Source organism: Chionomys nivalis, chromosome 18 (genome assembly GCF_950005125.1).
Source record: "Chionomys nivalis chromosome 18, mChiNiv1.1, whole genome shotgun sequence".
Classification (NCBI taxonomy): Eukaryota; Metazoa; Chordata; class Mammalia; order Rodentia; family Cricetidae; genus Chionomys; species Chionomys nivalis.
Genome location: NC_080103.1, coordinates 9,974,220 through 9,993,190, shown reverse-complemented (window position 1 = coordinate 9,993,190; position 18,971 = coordinate 9,974,220). Strand labels below are relative to the sequence as shown.

The 18,971-nt window shown below is 51.9% G+C and overlaps 2 protein-coding genes across 3 annotated transcripts; both read left to right on the top strand.

Annotated features, from left to right (window-relative positions):
* Positions 1 to 90: 90 nt before the first annotated feature.
* Tars2 (threonyl-tRNA synthetase 2, mitochondrial) lies at positions 91 to 11,760 on the top strand. Its single transcript, XM_057793118.1, is given in 15 exon segments — positions 91 to 285; positions 287 to 328; positions 2,056 to 2,085; positions 2,087 to 2,203; positions 2,555 to 2,653; positions 3,035 to 3,139; positions 3,141 to 3,253; positions 4,300 to 4,462; positions 5,003 to 5,140; positions 5,312 to 5,389; positions 8,626 to 8,726; positions 8,868 to 8,969; positions 9,111 to 9,183; positions 10,172 to 10,286; positions 11,258 to 11,760. Coding segments are annotated over 15 exon segments (1,455 nt in total). The 5' UTR covers positions 91 to 255; the 3' UTR covers positions 11,407 to 11,760.
* Positions 11,761 to 11,955: 195 nt separating this feature from the next.
* Positions 11,956 to 17,615, top strand: Ecm1 (extracellular matrix protein 1). Of its 2 annotated transcripts, none has more exons than XM_057793117.1 (11): positions 11,956 to 12,179; positions 13,260 to 13,322; positions 13,484 to 13,585; positions 13,701 to 13,775; positions 13,869 to 13,949; positions 14,360 to 14,410; positions 14,890 to 15,203; positions 15,476 to 15,850; positions 16,349 to 16,569; positions 16,857 to 16,944; positions 17,296 to 17,615. In XM_057793117.1, the coding sequence occupies exons 1-11, from the start codon at positions 12,110 to 12,112 to the stop codon at positions 17,527 to 17,529; spliced, it is 1,674 nt and encodes a 557-aa protein (XP_057649100.1). In that variant the 5' UTR covers positions 11,956 to 12,109; the 3' UTR covers positions 17,530 to 17,615. The 2 variants fall into 2 exon arrangements, with proteins under 2 accessions (XP_057649100.1, XP_057649099.1); XM_057793116.1 differs by having other exon boundaries at positions 14,357 to 14,410.
* Positions 17,616 to 18,971: the final 1,356 nt, after the last annotated feature.

Here is an 18,971-nt window from a genome sequence, read left to right as displayed (position 1 = left end):
CTAGGATAACCACTTCAAGCTTCATCTGATCGAGGAGAAAGTGACAGGCCCAACAGCAACAGTGTATGGGGTGAGCCTTGTCAAGAGCAAAGAACTGGACTAAAGGAAAGGTGGTGGCTGATAATCTGTATTGCTCTAGAAAAAGAAGTGGGAAGAGGAAACAGCTTCTGTGTCAACACCTCTTCTGTCGGTTGTAGTGAACTGAACAGGAGAGCCTGGAAAGCACTAAGAGGGCCTCTCTGTCTCAGGTGTGGCATGTCGGTGGATCTTTGCCGGGGCCCCCATTCTGCGGCACGCTGGACAGATTGGAGCTCTGAAGCTGCTGGCGGTGAGCTGACCATGTGATTAGATGCCCTGCTCTCTCGGGGAGAGCGCTGCAGAGCCGAAAGAAAGCCCTCTGCCCCTTCTCCGCTTAATGGCTATGAGGGAATCTAGGAGGAAGATGGGTTTCCCCCCATTCTGGAATCTCAAGGTGTCATGGCAGGGTCCAGAATTCAATTTAGACTCCCTAGTCTGGGTCTGGATTAAGGGAAATGAAGCAAGATCGTGACGGGGTATATGAGGAAGGCATGTGTCGAGAAGGACCATGTCTAGGAGAACAGGTGCTTCTGTTTGACAGATACCAGGGAGATCACCCAAGGCAAGGGCATTCCATGAAGTGCTGTTCCTACACATCGTGGTACTGCATGGGATGGAAGGTAGCAAGAGACAGGCAGATGTGTAGAAAAAACCTCCTGAAAACTTAGTCATGAGCCGGGCGGTGGTAGCGCACTGCCTTTAATCCCAGCACTCGGGAGGCAGAGGCAGGCGGATCTCTGTGAGTTCGAGGCCAGCCTGGTCTACAAGAGCTAGTTTCCGGGAGGGGGCACCAAAGCTACAGAGAAATCCTGTCTCGAAAATTAAAAAAAAAAAAAAAAAAAAAAAAGCTTAGTAATGTACGTGATCTTATTCTGCTACTAGTGAGGTGTGTGGCGTTAGCCAAATCTCCTTACTGTTGTTCCTATCTATGAATGAGACTGACTATTCCTGTACCACTGGTAAAGCCACACCATAGAAACAAAGTCAGCTAGCTCAGGAGAGTGTTTAAGATGGCTCAGTGGTTAAGAGCACTGCCTGCTCTTCCAAAGGTCCTGAGTTCAATTCCCAGCAACCACATGGTGGCACACAACCATCCGTAATGAGGTCTGGTGCCCCTCTTCTGGCCTGCAGACATACACACGGACAGAATATTGTATACATAATAAATAAATATTAAAAAAAAAAAAAAAAGAGTACTGACTGCTCTTCCCAGAGGACCCCGGGGTTCAATTCCCAGCACCTACATGGCAGCTCATAACTGTCTGAAGATCCAGTTGCAGGGGATCTGACACCTTCACACCATGCATAAAGTTAAATAAACCATAAAAAATATTTTAAAAAAAAGAAAAGGAAAAGGCTATAAATTTGTTGGTTCTTTCAAACTAGACATGTTAATACATGCCTGTGATCCCAGCACTTGGGAAATGGAGGCAGTAAGATTAGGAATTCAGGTTATCCTTGAGTGTTAATTCACATCTGGGGTCACCTTTGACTACCTGAGGCCCTGTGTTAAAAACAACAGCGAAGGTTCTTATTAACACTGTTGAAGCGTAAGCAGGGGCATTTGAATTTCATACGGCTAGGTGTAGACGGGTGTGGAAGTCTGACTTCTCTAGCAGCTGTCTGGAGTACTGATAAGGAAAGGTGGACAGAACGGACACGTTGACCACAGTTTAGTTTTTCTCCTAAGCAGTCATTTATTAGGAGGTGGAGCTGACTGTAAGGTTGCTGGTGGGGGCAGTGAGAATGTAGAGAAGAAATGCTGTGTGAGATTGCAGCTGACCAGGATGCATAGAAGATACAACCCAGGTCACCAAAGGATGGAGAGGCCATCTGCGGGTCCTGATGGAGGAAAGCACTCGGAGGTGAACTGGCCTTCAGGTGGTCACCTCTGACCCAAGAGCAAGAGCATCAGAGATTTGACAGAAGGTCGGTGTCTCCGGTCCTTTTCATCTTCTTTTTGATATCCTCTCCCAGAACTCCTCAACTGTGTGGAGGTCCTCAGGAGGCTCCGGAGGCACTGCAGAGAGTGTCAGGGATTTCTTTCCCCAAGGCAGAGTTACTGAGGAACTGGGAAGCATGGAGGGAAGAAGCAGAGTTGAGAGACCACAGACGCATCGGGAAGGTACAGGGCACAGAAGAGGGGAGGATGGTGACAGGGTGCAAGGTGAAGGGATGTGATGTGAGCTTTTTGTTGGTTTTGTCTTGATTTTTGTTTCAGTTTTTATTTCTCTAGACAATCTCATGTAGCCTTGCTGGCCTCCCCGCTGTGGCCAAGAATGACCTAAACTCCTAACCCCCCTGCCTCTCACATCCCAAGTACTGGGATTACAGGCTGAAACAATCACACCTGACCAAAGAATGTGATTGTGAATTTGCCCAAAGATTCAGTCAGTGCAGGGAGCAGCTCTGTCATTTGCTCCTTTAGTTCCAAAGCTCTCCCTTCTTTGAGTGACAGGTAATATCCTTTCCCTAGGAACAGGAGCTCTTCTTCTTCCATGAACTGAGCCCTGGGAGCTGCTTTTTCCTGCCGCGCGGGACAAGAGCCTATAATGCCCTGGTGGCTTTCATCAGGGTAAGCAGGGCACATGTGCAGACAAAAGCCATGTGGGGGCCTAGAGGAAGCCAAGGTCTTTGAGTTTGGCTCAGGCCATGGTGGCATGTGCCTGTAGTCCTGGACAGAGACTAAGCAGAGGATCATGGAGGTTTGAGGACAGCCTGGGTCACATAGCAAGATCCCTGTCTCAAAGAGTATAAACCCTGTAACGTTCTGCTGACTTTGAACAAGGTATTAACTGTTGTGTGGTCTGCAGAGAAGCATCTTAAAGGGTCTGCATGGTGTTTAATCGCTTGTGGCTGTGGCCAGCGTGGTCTGAGTCCCCGAGAGAATCACAAAGCTCGTGTTTCCTCTCCTCCCAGTAACACTGGCTTTTGTTGTCTGTGTTCACTTTTTCAGGCTGAGTACGCCCGTCGTGGTTTCTCAGAGGTGAAAACTCCCACGCTGTTTTCTACAAAACTCTGGGAACAGTCAGGGCATTGGGAGCATTATAGGGCGGACATGTTTTTCCCTGAAGCCCCCAGGCACTAATGGTCCCTACAGCTCTCAGAGTGGCCACCCTGCCAGGTGTCCCAAAGACACGCTTGCTCTCAAGCCCATGAATTGCCCTGCACACTGGTGAGTTGGGAGCCAGGAAGCCTGGCTCCTCCAGGGACTGGGATAACAGGTCACAAAAGTGTAAAGTAAGGGGCTGGAGAGATGGCTCAGAGGTTAAGAGCACTGACTGCTCTTCCGGAGGTCCTGAGTTCAATTCCCAGCAACCACATGGTGGCTCACAACCATCTGTAAGGAGATCTGGTGTCCTCTTCTGGCCTGCAGGCATACATGGAGACTGAACACTGTGTACATAATAAATAAATAAATCTTTTTTTTTTTTTTTTTTTTGGTTTTTCGAGACAGGGTTTCTCTGTGGTTTTGGAGCCTGTCCTGGAACTAGCTCTTGTAGACCAGGCTGGTCTCGAACTCACAGAGATCCGCCTGCCTCTGCCTCCCAAGTGCTGGGATTAAAGGCGTGCGCCACCACCGCCCGGCTTAAATAAATCTTTAAAAAAAAAAAAAAGTGTAAAGTAATATAAAGTACCTTGGAAAGAATATCGGGGCATCTCATTTGGGTCTTGAATTTACTACAGGTAGATTCAGTATTTACCCGGGTGAATTTTGGGAAACTATTCCATTTCTTGGGCCTTTGTTTCGTTAGGCATTATTGAGACTCTGTACCCATCATAGAACGTGGACACAGTAAATGATGCCTGTTCTTACGTGACTGAGAGTTTAACTTTTTTTCATCTTCTTCTAGACAGGATTCGACTGTGCAGCCCTGGCTGGCCTCACACTTATAGACCCACTTGTCTCTGCCTGGTGGTGTTAAGGCATGCACCACCATGCCCTGCCGAAATGCGGCTGTTGACCAGACACTCGGGATAGGATTGGCAGGATCCAGTGGGAGAGTGTGCAGGGGGAAGGGCGAGCACTGTAGACAACAGCAGCAGTCTCGGGCTGGAGAGGCAAAGGCCAGCTTACGCCACACAGCAAGTTCTAGGCCAGCCAGGGCTGCATACTAAGACCTTGTCTCCAAAAAAAAAAAATAAGTCTAGTAGGAAAAGGAACAGTTAGCCATGGCTCCTTTTCCCTTTGGCCCTAACTCTTTCCCATCCCAACTTCAGCCTCATGTTCGCCCACCGGCCCAGATCCTGGAGGGAACTGCCTGTGCGACTGGCTGATTTTGGAGTCTTGCATCGTGCTGAGGCCTCTGGCGGTCTGGGAGGATTGACACGGCTATGGTGCTTCCAACAGGATGATGCTCACATCTTCTGTGCACCAAATCAGGTGACTCCTTGTTCTTCAAATGTGTTAACTTCCTCTGCCTTTTTTTTTTTTTTTTTTTTTTTTTTTTGGGTTTTTCGAGACAGGGTTTCTCTGTAGCTTTGGAGCCTGTCCTGGAACTAGCTCTTGTAGACCAGGCTGGCCTCGAACTCCCAGAGATCCACCTGCCTCTGCCTCCCGAGTGCTGGGATTAAAGGCGTGCGCCACCACCGCCCGGCTCCTCTGCCTTTTTATGTTGCCTCAAGAGTACTATGTAGCCAAGAATGATCTTCATTTGAGTGCTGGGATTACTGGTGTGTGCCACCATGCCTGGTTTATACAGTGCTAGAAATCAAACCCAGGGCTTCATGTATGCTAGCCAGGCAGTATACCAACTGAGCTGCATCCATAGGCTTCAGGTACCTTTTTTATACTGTAGTATAGCTATCCCTCTGGTCCCAGTCCACCACCACTACCCCACCCCTGCCCTGTTTTCCCCAGAACTACCTATCACCTCAGATTTCTAGCTGGCATCTAGCTGACATCCTGACTTCCTGTCTCTAGCTGGAAGCAGAAATCCGAGGCTGCCTTGATTTTCTCCGGTCTGTTTATGCTGTTCTTGGTTTTTCCTTCCACCTGGCTTTATCTACCCGGCCATCTGGCTTCCTAGGAGAACCTCACCTATGGGACCAGGCCGAGCAGGTGAGTAGGAGAAAGGGAAACCAAGCAGATAAACCAATCTGCCGTGGGGAGGGGGATGGAGTAGCCCAGGTCTTCAGAGAAAGGCATGAGCTATGGGTGTTAATTTTCATGGGCCAGCAGGTTATCTTGCTAATGTCTCCTTCATACTCCTCTCATCTTGTTCCCTCTCAGGTCCTACAACAAGCCTTGGAGGAATTTGGAGAACCCTGGGACCTTAACCCTGGAGATGGTGCTTTCTATGGGCCTAAGGCAAGCTGGAACCACACTTAGGAGTTGTATTTAGTCTGTCTTCTTTAATTAAGTTATATCTACAAAGAACTGCTTTAAAACTTGTGTAGGCCATAAAAAAAAAAACAGTGCATGTCCGCCCTGTGGAGCTTAGTGCTCCCTGAAGGCCGAGCTGGGTGAACCGGCCGCATCAGCCCAGTGGAGCCGTGCTGTGTAGCGCTGTGGGAGCGCAGCGGGTGCAGCAGGACTCAGTCTAGGGAAGCCTCCTGCAGGAACTGGGTCTCAGGAGGGAATGGCATAGGCATCTAGAGGTAGGAGGACGGGGTAAGAACTCAGAGCAAGTTAGAAGAGAAGAAAGTATAGGGCAAAGGGTCGTTAGGAACCTACTATGGGCACTGGGCTATAATTTGTAGGTACTTGGGAGGTTCAAAAAGGATCACATGAGCCCTGGGATTTGAGGCCAGCCAGGGTAGCAAACAAAGACCTCACCCCAAAACCAGGACGATAGAAATAAGGCTCAGTGGTAGAATAACTTGACAAGTTGCACAAGCTCTGAATTTGATCCCCAACAGTGCAAGAAAAAGAGGCAAGGCCCTGAGGTCGCCTTGTTGGATGTGAGGCCTGCTTGTTTCCTTGGGTTTCTCATTCTGTGAACACAGATTAGTCTGGAACTTTATTTATTTTTAGTTTTTCAAGACAGGTTTTCTCTGTGTAGCTCTAGTTGTCCTGGAACTCACTGTAGACCAGGCTGCCCTGAGCTCAGAGATCCATTCTGCCTCTGCCCTTCATAGTGCTAGGATTACCTGTGTGCTCTACTGCACCCAGCTTGGCTGCTGGGTTTATTTGTTTATTTATTTATTATGTATACAATATTCTGTCTGTGTGTCTGCCTGCAGGCCAGAAGAGGGCACCAGACCCCATTACAGATGGTTGTGAGCCACCATGTGGTTGCTGGGAATTGAACTCAGGACCTTTGGAAGAGCAGGCAGTGCTCTTAACTACTGAGCCATCTCTCCAGCCTGTATTGTTCTTTCTAAAGATTTGTTTATTTCTGGGGATTGGAGAGATTGCTCAGCAGTTCAGAGCCCTCGCTGCTTTTGTAGAGGACCCACGTTCTCTATGTTCTCCTATTTGCTGACTCACAGCCATTCATCCTAACTCCAGTCTAGGGGTCGGGTGCCCGTTTCTGACCTGTGCGGGCACCAGCCATGCATGTTCTGCACATACATACATGCAGGCAAAACATGCATTCACATAAATAAAAACAAAATGGTCTAAAAAAGTTTTTTTGAAGGTTTGTCTTAAGTTGGGCAATGGTGGTGCACACCTTTAATCCCAGCACTCAGGAGGCAGAAGCAGGTGGACCTCTATGAGTTCAAGACTAGCCTGGTCAACAGATTGAGTTCCAGAATAGAAAAAAAAAAAAAAAACAAAAAAAAAAACCCTCTCTTAAAAAAAAAGATTTATCTATAGCCAGGCATAGTGGCCCACACCTTGAATCCCAGCAGCAGAGGCAGCCAGCCAAGCATGAGTTCAAGGCCAGCCTGGTCTACACAGTGAGTTTCAGGCTAGCGAGGGCTACACAGTGACACCTCGTCTTTGGAACCTGCGTAGTGGAAGGCAAGAACCAATTCCCAAAAGTTGTCCTCTGCCTTCTACATTCTTATCCCATACACATACACACAAATAAATGTAAAAAATTTTATTAAAAATATAATAATGTTGGTACACACCTATAACCCCAGCACTCAGGAGACTAAGATAAGAGGACCTAGAGTTCAAAGCCAGCCTGAATCATATAACAGAACCTCTTCTCAAAGTACTAGGGAAAAAAGAATGGCTCTTAGTCAAAGTTGGTGGCCTGATGTGGTGGTGGCTGCTTGCCTTAATCCAGGCACTTTAATCTTGAGAGGCAGAGGCAGGCGGATCTCTGTGAGTTCAAGGCCAGCCTTGTCTGCAGTGCTAGTTCCAGGACAGGCTCCAAAACTACAGAGAAACCCTGACTCGAAAAACCGAATGAATGAATGAATGGGGGGCTGGAGAGATGGTTCTGAATTAAGAGGGCTGTCCAATCATGAGAACCTGAGCCTGGAACCCAGCACACACTTAAGCTAGCTGTGATCTCACAAGTGCCCCTCACCCCAGTGCCCCTCACCCCAGTGCCCCTCACCCCAGTGCCCCTCACCCCAGTGCCCCTCACTGGGACCTGCTAGCTACCAGCCTAGGTGGGAGGAAATCTCCAGGTTCAGGGAGAGATCCTGCCTATCTTAGGTTCATTTCCTGCTGCTGTCTGTGACCAGATGCTCTTGACAAAACAACCTAAGGGAAAAAGGGTCTATTCTGGCCCCCAGTTTGGGTATAGTCCCAGTGCGGCAGCTGGTCTCACTGCCCCCACAGTCAGAGAGTGATGGATGGACCTAAGTGAGAGAACCCCGCAAACATGCTCAGAGACCTATTTCCTAGGTGAGTCTAGGTCTTGTCAAGTTGGCAGCTGACATTAACCATTTTCCTGAGACAGTAGAAGACATAGGGTAAGCCTCTCTAGCCCTGTGCACATGTGTATGCACAGGCACACACACACAAAAGCCTGGTGGTGGTGGCGCAGGCCTTAATCTCAGCACCTGGGAGGCAGAGCAGGAGGGTTTCTGTGAGTTTGAGGCCAGCCTGGTCTTTAAAGGGAGTTCCAGGACATCCAAGACTATGCAGAGAAACCCTGTCTGAAAAAAAAAAACAAAAAAGAAAGAAGAAAAGTTACCAAGAGAGGAAAGAATTTGAAAATCATTAAGTAGAACAAAGTAGAACAAGACAAAATAATGACCAGGCAGCCAGGGGATCGCAGGGGACTTACTGATTTCCATAGTGGCATCAACCGCTGCTTCGGCATGTGACGTGTTAGAGGGCACTGAGCAGTTCTGTAGGGCCAAGGAAGTAGGTGAATCGAAGACAAAATAGGTAAGATTTGCCACATCTGACAGCAAAACAGCGGAAATGAACTAGAAATGTGCAGCCGAGTGCGGCGGTAAATGGGGTGAGCCTGTGGGTAGGAAAGAGAGTAGCCAGACTGAGCGGTGGACTCAAGTGCAGCCTTGAGGGAGGTGATGGAACCTGGTGTAGAAGGTGGGGATAGTCCCCTGCGATGAAGAGTTCAGGGGATTAAGAGGAGCGGAGGAGTAGCCCGTGGCGTGGGTGGTAGAAGTGTTGGCTGTGGAAGGTAATGGCAGCTATTGGACCTGATTTCTCTCGCTCCGTCTCTTTAGATTGATGTGCACCTCCACGATGCCCTGGGGCGGCCCCATCAATGTGGAACGATCCAGCTTGACTTCCAGCTGCCACTGAGATTCAACCTACAGTACAAGGGGTATAGAACCCTGCCTCAGCCTGAGCCAGTCTAGCCCTGCACACCCCACCCCACCAGAGATGTGTCTTGATAACTGGAAGGCGATTTAGGGCTCAGTTTGTGGCGCTGCCCCGTTCCACTCACTTCCATTTTCCTTTCAAGGCAGGCAGGGGCCCTGGAGCATCCAGTCCTGATTCACCGAGCAGTACTTGGTTCTGTGGAAAGGATGTTGGGCGTGCTGGCAGAAAGCTATGGGGGGAAATGGTGAGTCAGCAGCACCAGATTTCCGTCTTCCTGTCCAGCCTCACAGTTCGAGCCTTAGTTTCTGACCTTATCCTGCCTGTTTCCTTCTCAGAGCTCCCTGCAGCTGTACCTGAATGATTTCCTCCTCTTTCTTCCCAACAGGCCCCTGTGGCTGTCCCCGCTCCAGGTGGTGGTCATCCCTGTGGGAACAGAGCAAGAGGAATACGCTAGGCAGGTGAGTTGGTGGCAAGGGGAAGAGCAAAGACAGGAACAGTAGGGCGGTGTCTGACATGCGTCCTTGGGGAAGAGAGGCCCTGCAGGATGGGGGGAAGGGCCTGAGTGGCAGCTGTCCTGTGTGCTGAACATTCTCCATCTCAGAAACGAGATCAGCCCCTGCCTTGTGGGGATGTGTGAAAGCTGACTGATAGATGCTTAACATTGCCAGCAGAGCACACACGTGGGTTTAATTTTCCTTTCCAAAGAGAACTGATGGGCAGGTGTAGCAGCACGTACAGAACCCGGACTTAGAAAGCTGAGGCAGGAGGGTCACAAATTTGAGTCCAGCCTGGGCTTACTAGTGACACCTAGGGGGTGGGGCCTAGGGATGTAGTCCAGCTGGTAGCATATTTACCTAGTATGCACAAAGCAGTGGGTTCAGGTCTCAGCACCAGATGAGCCGGGCACATACCTGCCATCCTGCCACCTAGGAGGGACACCGGAGCATCAAAAAGCACGGTTCATAACCCAGGCTGCATGACGTCGTCTTTTAAGAAGACTAATAACAGGGAAAGTACTAGAGTTAAACAGCTGGTGGGTAGGTGGGTGCCTGACAGCGACAGCACACAGAGCCCAGAACTAATCGGGGTTCGTGCAAGGAGAAGCACACAGAGAAGTTTCAGGTCCGGGATGGGAAGGAGGCCTCAGTGTCTCAGAAGAGGCAGGGAGTCAGCACGGCTGAGAGCACTGAGGCGGGGGTGGGGTGAGACAGGCGACCCAGTGTTGTAGCTCAAGCTTCCACTGAAATTGACTCATCACTAGCAGGGTGATGGTGGCACATGCCTTTAATCCCAACCTTCCGGAGGCAGAGGCAGGTGAATTCAAGGCCAGTCTGATCTGCAAAGTGAGTTCCAGGATAGCCAGGGTTAGAACGAGAAACCCTGTCTCAAAAATAAAGAAAAAGAAAAAAGTTTACTTATCACCAAACCTCCATCCCCACGTCCCAGGTGCAGCAGTCCCTGCAGGCTGCAGGGCTTGTCGGGGACCTTGATGCCGACTCCGGACTGACCCTCGGCAGGAGAGTCCGCCGGGCCCAGCTTGCCCACTACAATTTTCAGTTTGGTAAGAGACGGTTAGCGTTGGCGCTCAGAGCCCCAGGCTCTGCATTCTCTGTATTAAGTCTATTGTTTGGCTTTGTGTACATTGGATTAATTGGGCTCATTACCTAGGCCGGGTAGGAGCCTGACTAATGTGCCTCCCCTGCTCCTTCCACAACCTCTTCCATCTCAGAACAGCTTTCTTCTCATTAACCCAGCCAAGCCAACAGCAAACAGAAAGGTTCAGCAGAGGGCTAAGATGAAGCTCACCTGCAGTCCAGGATTGGGGAGGTGCATGCGGGAGAATCAAAAGTTTGAGCTATATGCACACATATGTACGTATGTATATGTACATAGATGTATGTGTGTATGCATATATATATATCAAGATTTCCAATAACAAAGAGCTGGGCTTGTAGCTCTGTGCCAGAGCATGAGTTTGATCCCAACACCAAAGCCAGCGAAAGCTTTAATGGATTGGCCTTGTTTGTTGTTGAGTGGGTGGGGGCAGCTCCAGGACACAAGGAGGGCCCTGGGAAGGAAGTTGCTCTGGCTGTTGGGACTCTGGTGGCAAGAAGCAGAAACTGCCCAGCCAGACCGCCTGATGGGATCACACATGCCAGTCTCCTTGCCTGCACAAAGAGCCAGCTATGCCACAGTCCAGCCCCCCCTTCCTGTATTGTATCCCTCCCCCAGGCACACACATGTTTTCTTCTTTGTGTGAGCTCTTCGTCTGTTTCTTTGACTCTCCAGCCCTGGTCTCCTGACCAGTAGTGATAAGTCGAGTGGAGCCTGGGCCATTTCCTTATCTCCTCAGAATGGTCAGGCAGCAGCGTAGCAGGCACAACTGAATGTACTCCTTTAAGCCGTGTCTAGACTCTGCTCCCACCATCCCCCCTGCCTAAAGATTCAGGACTCTGAAGCTTGTGCAGAGTAAAAGGAAATAGCCCATAGGGTGAGCTTTCCTGGGTTTGCAGTTGTTTCCTCTTCCTGCAGTGGTCGGCCAGAGAGAGCAGAGTAAGAGAACAGTGAACATTCGCACTCGAGACAACCGACAGCTCGGGGAGCGAGGCTTGGCCGAGTCTGTGCAGAGGCTGCTGGAGTTACAGGACGCCCGGGTCCCCAATGCGGAGGAAATGTTCTGAGTTTTGTTCCCTGGTGAGGCATAGACTCCTGAGAGCCCCTTATCATGGGAGATCCCAGCCCAGCTGGCAGCCCAGAACGTCCCTGACTCTTGAGAGCTGCCTGGTTTGGAGGACCCTGCACAGCAAGGGGTGATGTGCTGCTTGCATGGGGGAGAATAAAAATAAACTTGAAGCCGAGGTTGTGTCTTCATCTGATCTGACGGGAAGGGTCTGTGTTGTCTTCCTGCTGCTCCAGAGCTGAGGAAAAGAGATACTGAGGCCTCTGAGCAGCCCGGGAAGTGTCTCAGGCAGCCATTCCCAGTCCCATTCCAAGGCTGTCAGACCCCTTCCCGACAAAGACAGTTTACAGATGGAAAACCGAGGCGCAGATTACGGATTCGGATATCAAGTTGCTCTGTGATTGTCTGCGTCAGCTTTGGGGTCCTGTGAGGGCTCTCTCCCATCCATCACCTCCATTATTCCCAGTCTTGTAAGGAGGCTCCAGGATGACTTTGAGAGGAGTGGCTGTGAGAGGAGGAGCAGCTGGGCCTGAGTCACGGCAGGAAACAGGAGGGCGGGAGATAGCATATAAAAAGAGACAGCAGGCCCTCGAGTACACAGCAGCAGTAGCAGCAGGCTGGCAGCAAGTGGCCCAGACCTCCAAGTCCAGATCTACCTGGGACAACCAGCTTCTGGGTGGCCAGTGACCAGTTCTTGCCCCAGGATGGGGACCTTATCCAGAGCAGCCTTGATCTTGGCCTGCTTGGCCCTTGCTTCTGCTGCCTCTGAGGGAGGTGAGTCGGGGTGGGGTCAGCAGTTGCTTAGTAGCCAGGCTCTAAACAGCTCATCAGCAGTTGGGTTCAGAGCTTCCTTTTTGTGAGCATGCTCACCATGGGACTGGGGCAGGAGAAGGATACCTAGGGATAGTTGCTAAGAAACACAAATTGGAGTCAGATTGACAACACGGGACAGGTGAATGTACAGGCTGCGGGGCCTGGAGATGTCTGAGGAGGGCTCTCAGGAGGTGAGGAAGAAAAAGAGGTCCCCAGGCTGCTCAAAACCAGTCTGCTGACCCTGGGAGCCTTCTGACTCATTGGCTAGAAGGCCAGTTAGGGGTACCCATTCACCCTCTCCTAAGCACATCCACACTGCTGGAGTCTGAACAAAAGGGAATGCTCACTGTAGATGGGGGGAGACCCTGAGATTCCAGTATATGCAGCCTGTGCCTGGCAGAACCCTACCCATTGTCCTGGTCCCTAGTCTGGTGTCCTGTGTCCAGCTACAGCCTAAAGGAGGGCCGGTGAGATGGCTCAGTGTGTAAAGGCCAACAGGGCCGGTGACCTGAATTTGAGCCCAGTAACCCACATGGAAGAGGACTGGCTCCCACAGTTGTCCTCTGACCTCCACACACTCACTGGGACACAGTGCACATAGAAAAGTATATTTTATATGCCATATATTAGAAATATACATATTGTGTGTGTATACATACATATATATGTATACACACACACCCCCAAAGTTAGGCTCTGAGGTTGACTGAAGACGGCATTTAAATGCTTAGCTGGGCTTCCTACCCAAAGACCTATAGGAGGAGGTTGGTGAGGAGGTGGGTCCTCTGAGACTAGAGACCAGCAGAGCAGCGGCTATGGGGACAGCCACAAGTCCCAGCCACATGTCACACTCCCTTTAGATACAAACTCCGTTTTCTCAGGCCCCAACCCACTCACATCAAGGTTGGTATGGGAGATTGAGGGGAAGACGTCACACAGTGGTCTTTCTATACTCTTGGCCCCCATGGCCTCTCCATCCTTTGCCCAGGACCAGGAAAGAACCTCCCAACACTGCCTCTGACTTGTTCTTCCTTCCTCCAGCCTTCAAGCCTTCAGAGCAAAAAGAGATGAAGCCAGAGAACCTGTTCCTGCACCTTCATGAAGGTGAGAACCCCGGCCCAAGGACCAAGTCTATCTTCCTTAGCTTTCCCGGTCCCCAGGGTCGGAGGCCAGAAGCGTTCAGGGTGCATGGCTGATGCACTTGGGAACAGGCACACGATGAGTCTAGGAGCTGCGGTTCTCACTGTCTCCCTTCTTGCCTCCAGTTGGCTATGCAGCCCCTCCTTCCCCATCACAAACCCGGAGACTCCGAGTGGACCACTTTGAAACCTCTCAGCCCGACCCTCTCTTTGAGGAACAGAGGGAAGGTAAGGCTACCACAAGCCCCTCGTGCTTCCTGCTCTCCAGGTGGGGAGGAGGGACCCCCACCCTGCTGTCTGCCTCAGGGGGGTGGACTGAACGCTCGCGCTGCCTGTTCTACAGTGCAGCCCCCTTCTCCAGAAGCCATCCCTGTCCAGGAAGAGTGGCCCAGTCTCCCAAGGTCGGGAGAGAATATTGGTAAGTGCTTTTCTGGTCCCCTGCCCCACCCCACTGTGGTCCTGATGACGTTTGTCTGATCTCCACTCCCTGGTGCCTTCACCCGTCTTGCAGTCGGTCGTCCTGTCCCTCAAGAAGCCATCCCCCTACAGGAAGAGCAGCCCCCTCTCCAAGTCCCTGTTGAGCAGAAGGAAAGTAAGTGAGCATGGGCTTTGGATGCCGACAGGGTGGGCAGCTCTGCCACTGAGGCCTGTGTGACCCCATGCACTGCTCACTTTTCTGAGCCTTGTTGCCCTGGGTTTGGTCCCCAGCACCACAGAACCTGGTTGTGACAGTTCCCTGTTGTCCCAGCACTTGGGAGGAGGCCTAACCATCAGAGTTCAAGGTCACCCTGGGGTACATGAAGCCCTTTCTTTAAAAAAAGGAGGGGGGAAGGAAGGAAGGAAACGGTGTCTATTCCATAGCTGTAGTTTAAGTGATACAAAGTAGCGTTTGTCTCATTGGCCTCTCGAGTTCCTTCGTGCATGGGAACTAGGAAGGGCCCGTTTTCTAGAGGTGCCCATCCCACAAGCCTTTCGCTTACACATCTCCTTCTACCCAAGTAGAGCCATATGCCCAGCATCAGGAGGAGATGCTCCAGTCCAGGCAGACAGAGGGTGAGTGACAGCAATTGTCTCTGCCCCTGCGCATTAGCCCGCAGGCTCAGAACCTGACGAGAGGAGTAGGCCCCTGAGCCTCAAGGAAGGACCTAATGCAGGCCGGGGCTGCAGGTCCGCGCAGTAACCTTTTCCTTTCAGTGCGGGTCAAGGTAAGAAGCCGGGAAGCTTCTTGCTTCCACACATGATCCCAACCCTCCTGTTCAACGCACGGTCTTCCAATTCTTCCAGCTCAGTCCACCTTAGCATAACCCTCCCCACTGCTTTCCCAATTTCATTTTTTTTTTATATTTATTTATTATGTATACAATATTCTGTCTGTGTGTATGCCTGATAGCCAGAAGAGGGCACCAGATCCCGTCACAGATGGCCGTGAGCCACCATGTGGCTGCTGGGAATTGAACTCAGGACCTCTGGAAGAGCAGGCAATGCTCTCAACCTCTGAGCCATCTCTCCAGCCCCTGCTTTCCCAATTTCAGAGAAGCCCTTCGTGGGCCAGCGTGCCCCAGAACCCCAGCCTTCAAACCCGGTGCAGCACTGCCAACAGGGCCGGAGAGGAGGCTGGGGCCACAGGCTGGATGGCTTCCCTCCTGGACGGCCTTCTCCCGACAATCTCAACCAGATCTGCCTTCCTGAGCGCCAGCATGTGCTGTACGGCCCCTGGAACCTGCCGCAGACTGGCTACTCCCACCTTAGTCGCCAAGGAGAGTCCCTCAATTTGCTGGAGACTGGGTATTCCCGCTGTTGCCGCTGCCGCAACCCCACAAACCGCCTAGACTGCGCGAAACTTGTGGTAAGGGTTTGACTGCGGGTGCCGGGGTGTCTCTTAACCTCCAGACAGTGTGGGGGGGGGAGTATGGAAGGGCTAGAACCTCACCCTGGGTACAGAGGACCACAGGCTCCTTTCACTGGCTCTACCGCAAAGACCTACTCAGCGTGCCCCAAGAGCACTGGACGGCCATGCTGCTTTCTTGTTTACCTGCCTGGGGTCCTTTCCTGGAGCGCGGGAGGAAGGCAGGAATGCGGACAGTGGGTTTCCAGGCTGACCCACCCCTCTCACTGTAGTGGGAGGACACAATGACCAGGTTCTGTGAGGCCGAGTTCTCTGTCAAGACCCGACCTCACCGGTGCTGCAGACAGCGGGGGGAGGAGCGATTCTCTTGCTTCCAAGAGGAAGCTCCGCGGCCACACTACCGGCTCCAGCCCTGCCCCATCCACCAGACTGGCATGTCCTCGGGGCCCCAGCTGCCTTTCCCCCCGGGGTTGCCCACTCCGGACAATGTCAAAAACATCTGTCTCCTGAGACGCTTCCGCTCTGTGCCACGCAACCTCCTAGCTACTGACCCCATCCAGAGGCAGCTGCAGGCTCTGACCCGGCTGGAGATGGAGTTCCAGCGCTGCTGCCGCCAGGGCCACAACCACACCTGCACATGGAAGGCCGTAAGTGGGCATCCCAGCCACCTCGGAAGCTTGTCTGCCTGCCCACCTGCCCCCCAGCTCCACTGCTGACTCTACAGCCGCCCATCCACGCTCTTCCCCGTGAGCACATCCACGTTCGTCTGCTTGTGATTGTCCATCCATCGCGGTGTCTGTGATCTGAGTTTGTTCACTGAGTCTTCGTGCTGCCGTCCTGGGGGCATCCACCCGTGACCCCACACTTGCACTTGTCTGCCGTCAGTCCGTCTGTCCAGCTCTGGCCTCAGCTGACCCTCTGTACCTGCTGTTGCAGCTCGTCTCCAGTGGCTAACTAGGAGCTTCATCTGTGTTCCTCCCTCACACCTTCCCCAGCCCACACAGCCATAACCACCCCCGGTCCTCCAGTTCCTCACTCTCCCCCTAGGCCCATGGGGCCTCATCTCCTAGATGATAGTGATAAGGTGTGGCGAGGGGAGAGGGGCCAGGTAGTCGGGCCTCTGACGTAATTCTTCTGCTCCACAGTGGGAGGACACCCTGGATGAATACTGTGATCGGGAACTGGCTATAAAGACCCACCCCCACTCCTGTTGCCACCACCCTCCTAGCCCTGCCCGTGACGAATGCTTCGCCCAACGGGCTCCCTATCCCAATTATGACCGGGATCTCTTGACCCTTGACCTCAGCCGAGTCACCCCTAACCTCATGGGCCATCTCTGTGGAAACGGAAGAGTTCTCACCAAGCAGTGAGTCTTGCCTAGATCTTCCCAGCCCTCTTGTCTGTCCAAACCTCCTCCCTCCTGGGGTGTCCTTGGGGAAAACGACGTCATGATCTCCCAGTACCATTCGGGGAAGGCTGTTTGTTTATTTTGAAAGAGTTTCACTCTGCGGTCAAGGCTGGCCTTGAACAGAGCCAATTCTCCTGCCTCAGCACCCCGAGTAGTAGGAGGGTGGGCATAAGCCACCACCCACACAGCCTTTGGGTGCTCTAGACAGAACAAGACCCTGAGTCTGCCCCTCTCATACCAATCAGTAAACAGATTCCCGGGCTGATCCAGAACATGACTGTCCGCTGCTGTGACCTGCCGTTTCCAGAACAGGCCTGCTGCGGCGAAGACGAGGTGAGTGACTCTGGGAAACAGAGGAGGAGGGGAGAGGGCTGGAGGTAGAGATGGCCTCTGGAACCTTCTCCCAGAAACCAGAGGGTGAGAGGGCTTAGACCTTCCTCGGTGTTCCAGACGCCTTCCCTCCCGACTTGACCTATTATCCCTGCGCTGGGCCTCAAGCTTCTGGCATTTCCAGATGTGTACATCTGTCAGTCACAAGGAATCCTGCTGTGCTAGGAAGGCTTGCACAGCTTCTGGGCCTCCGGAGGAAATCCAGTGGTCAAGCAGCAGAAGCTGTCCAAGGAGGACTGAGGGCCCCCAAGCCAACCTGTGACCACCATACCCAATTTTACACTCCTTTTTCAGAAACTAGCCTTCGTCGAGAATCTCTGTGGTCCCCGAAGGAACTCCTGGAAAGATCCTGCCCTCTGCTGTAACCTGTCTCCTGGGGATGAGCAAGCCAACTGCTTCAATGTCAACTATCTGAGAAATGTGGCCTTAGTGTCCGGAGACACTAGGGATGCCACCAGCCAGGGGGAGCAGAGCCCAACTGGAGGAACAAATGTCAACCCCACCCCTGGGTCCAAGGAAGAAAAATGAGTCACCCTGAGCCTCGGAGGATTAGATGGGGAACCCCACCCTACTCCACCCTCCTTGAACACTCATTACAATAAATGCCTCTTGGATTTGGCATCCTCACTGTCCTTAATGCACGAACACGCCCTCCTAAGCTCCTTAAGACTGGCCCAGTGCCGTCCCCACCAACAGCACAGGAGGTGTTTCTCAGGTGGGGGACCATAGCTAAACAGCTGGTTCTCTTGCCATCGTGATCAAGTATTTGAAAAGAACACCACCCTGTAACTGGCTGTTGGGCTTCAGGGTGAAGAAGATGCAATCTAGGTTCTTGATGAGCCGCAACCCAGGCTGACATTTTAATCTTGCTGTGCTCAGGATGGAACCAGCGTCCTGACAACTAATCATGTTATTACAGTGAGCTATGTCCCTATGTCCCCAGCCTAGGCTGTGTGGTCTCTGAGTGTGTGTGTTTGTGAATGTGCATGTGTGCATGTATGTGTGTGTATGTATGTATGTATGTATGTATGCATGTAAGCTTCCCAGGTAACCAGTCGGCTAGCTATGTGAATCCTCGGATTCCGCTGCCCACTGGCTCACAGACCCACAATAGCACCTCAGCTAGAGATCCCAGCTCAGTGGCAAGTATGTACCATCTCCCTGCTCCAGCCTGGCATTTTAAATCACTTTCAGTCCTTTAAGAATCCCTGCTTTGCCGGGCGATAGTGGCGCACGCCTTTAATCCCAGCACTCGGGAGGCAGAGGCAGGTGGATCTCTGTGAGTTCGAGACCAGCCTGGTCTACAGAGCTAGTTCCAGGAAAGGCTCTAAAGCTACAGAGAAACCCTGTCTCGAAAAACCAAAAAAAAAAAAAAAAAGAATCCCTGCTTTGTGCTGGACAGTGGTGGCTCACGCCTTTAATCCTAGCACTCAGGAAGCAGAGGCAGGCCTGGTCTACAGAGCGAGTTCCAGGACAACCAGGGCTGTTACACAGAGAAACCCTGTCTCCAAGAACAAAACAACAACAACAACAAAAGTTCCCACTTTGGCTCATTATCACTTTGCCCCCCATTTATGATCATGTCAGACTTGGGAAAAAAACAGTTTAAAACACACAGCCCCTGCCTGGTCATTCACCATCTAAGAACCTGTTTGCAGGTGTGCCGAGTGTTGTACGGGGTGGTTAGGGTGCCAGTCTGCTCTGAGCAGGTCAAGACCTGAGTGGGGTGAGGTTGAGCTGAGGCAGCGGGTGGCAAAGCTTCCACTCCAGACAGGCAGGATGAGTGCCTCGGGCACTAACACCAAGGCCGTACTCTTTCGTGGCCCCCTTTGGCTCCGGGAATGATACAAGGCCACTGGAGTTTCCAGCAAAGGATGTACTCAGATTTGCTTTGGGAGATGTCTAGTCAGCAACCATGTTCCCAGACAAGGGGTTGAACTCCAGCCCTGAGGTGAATCAGACAAGGGCAG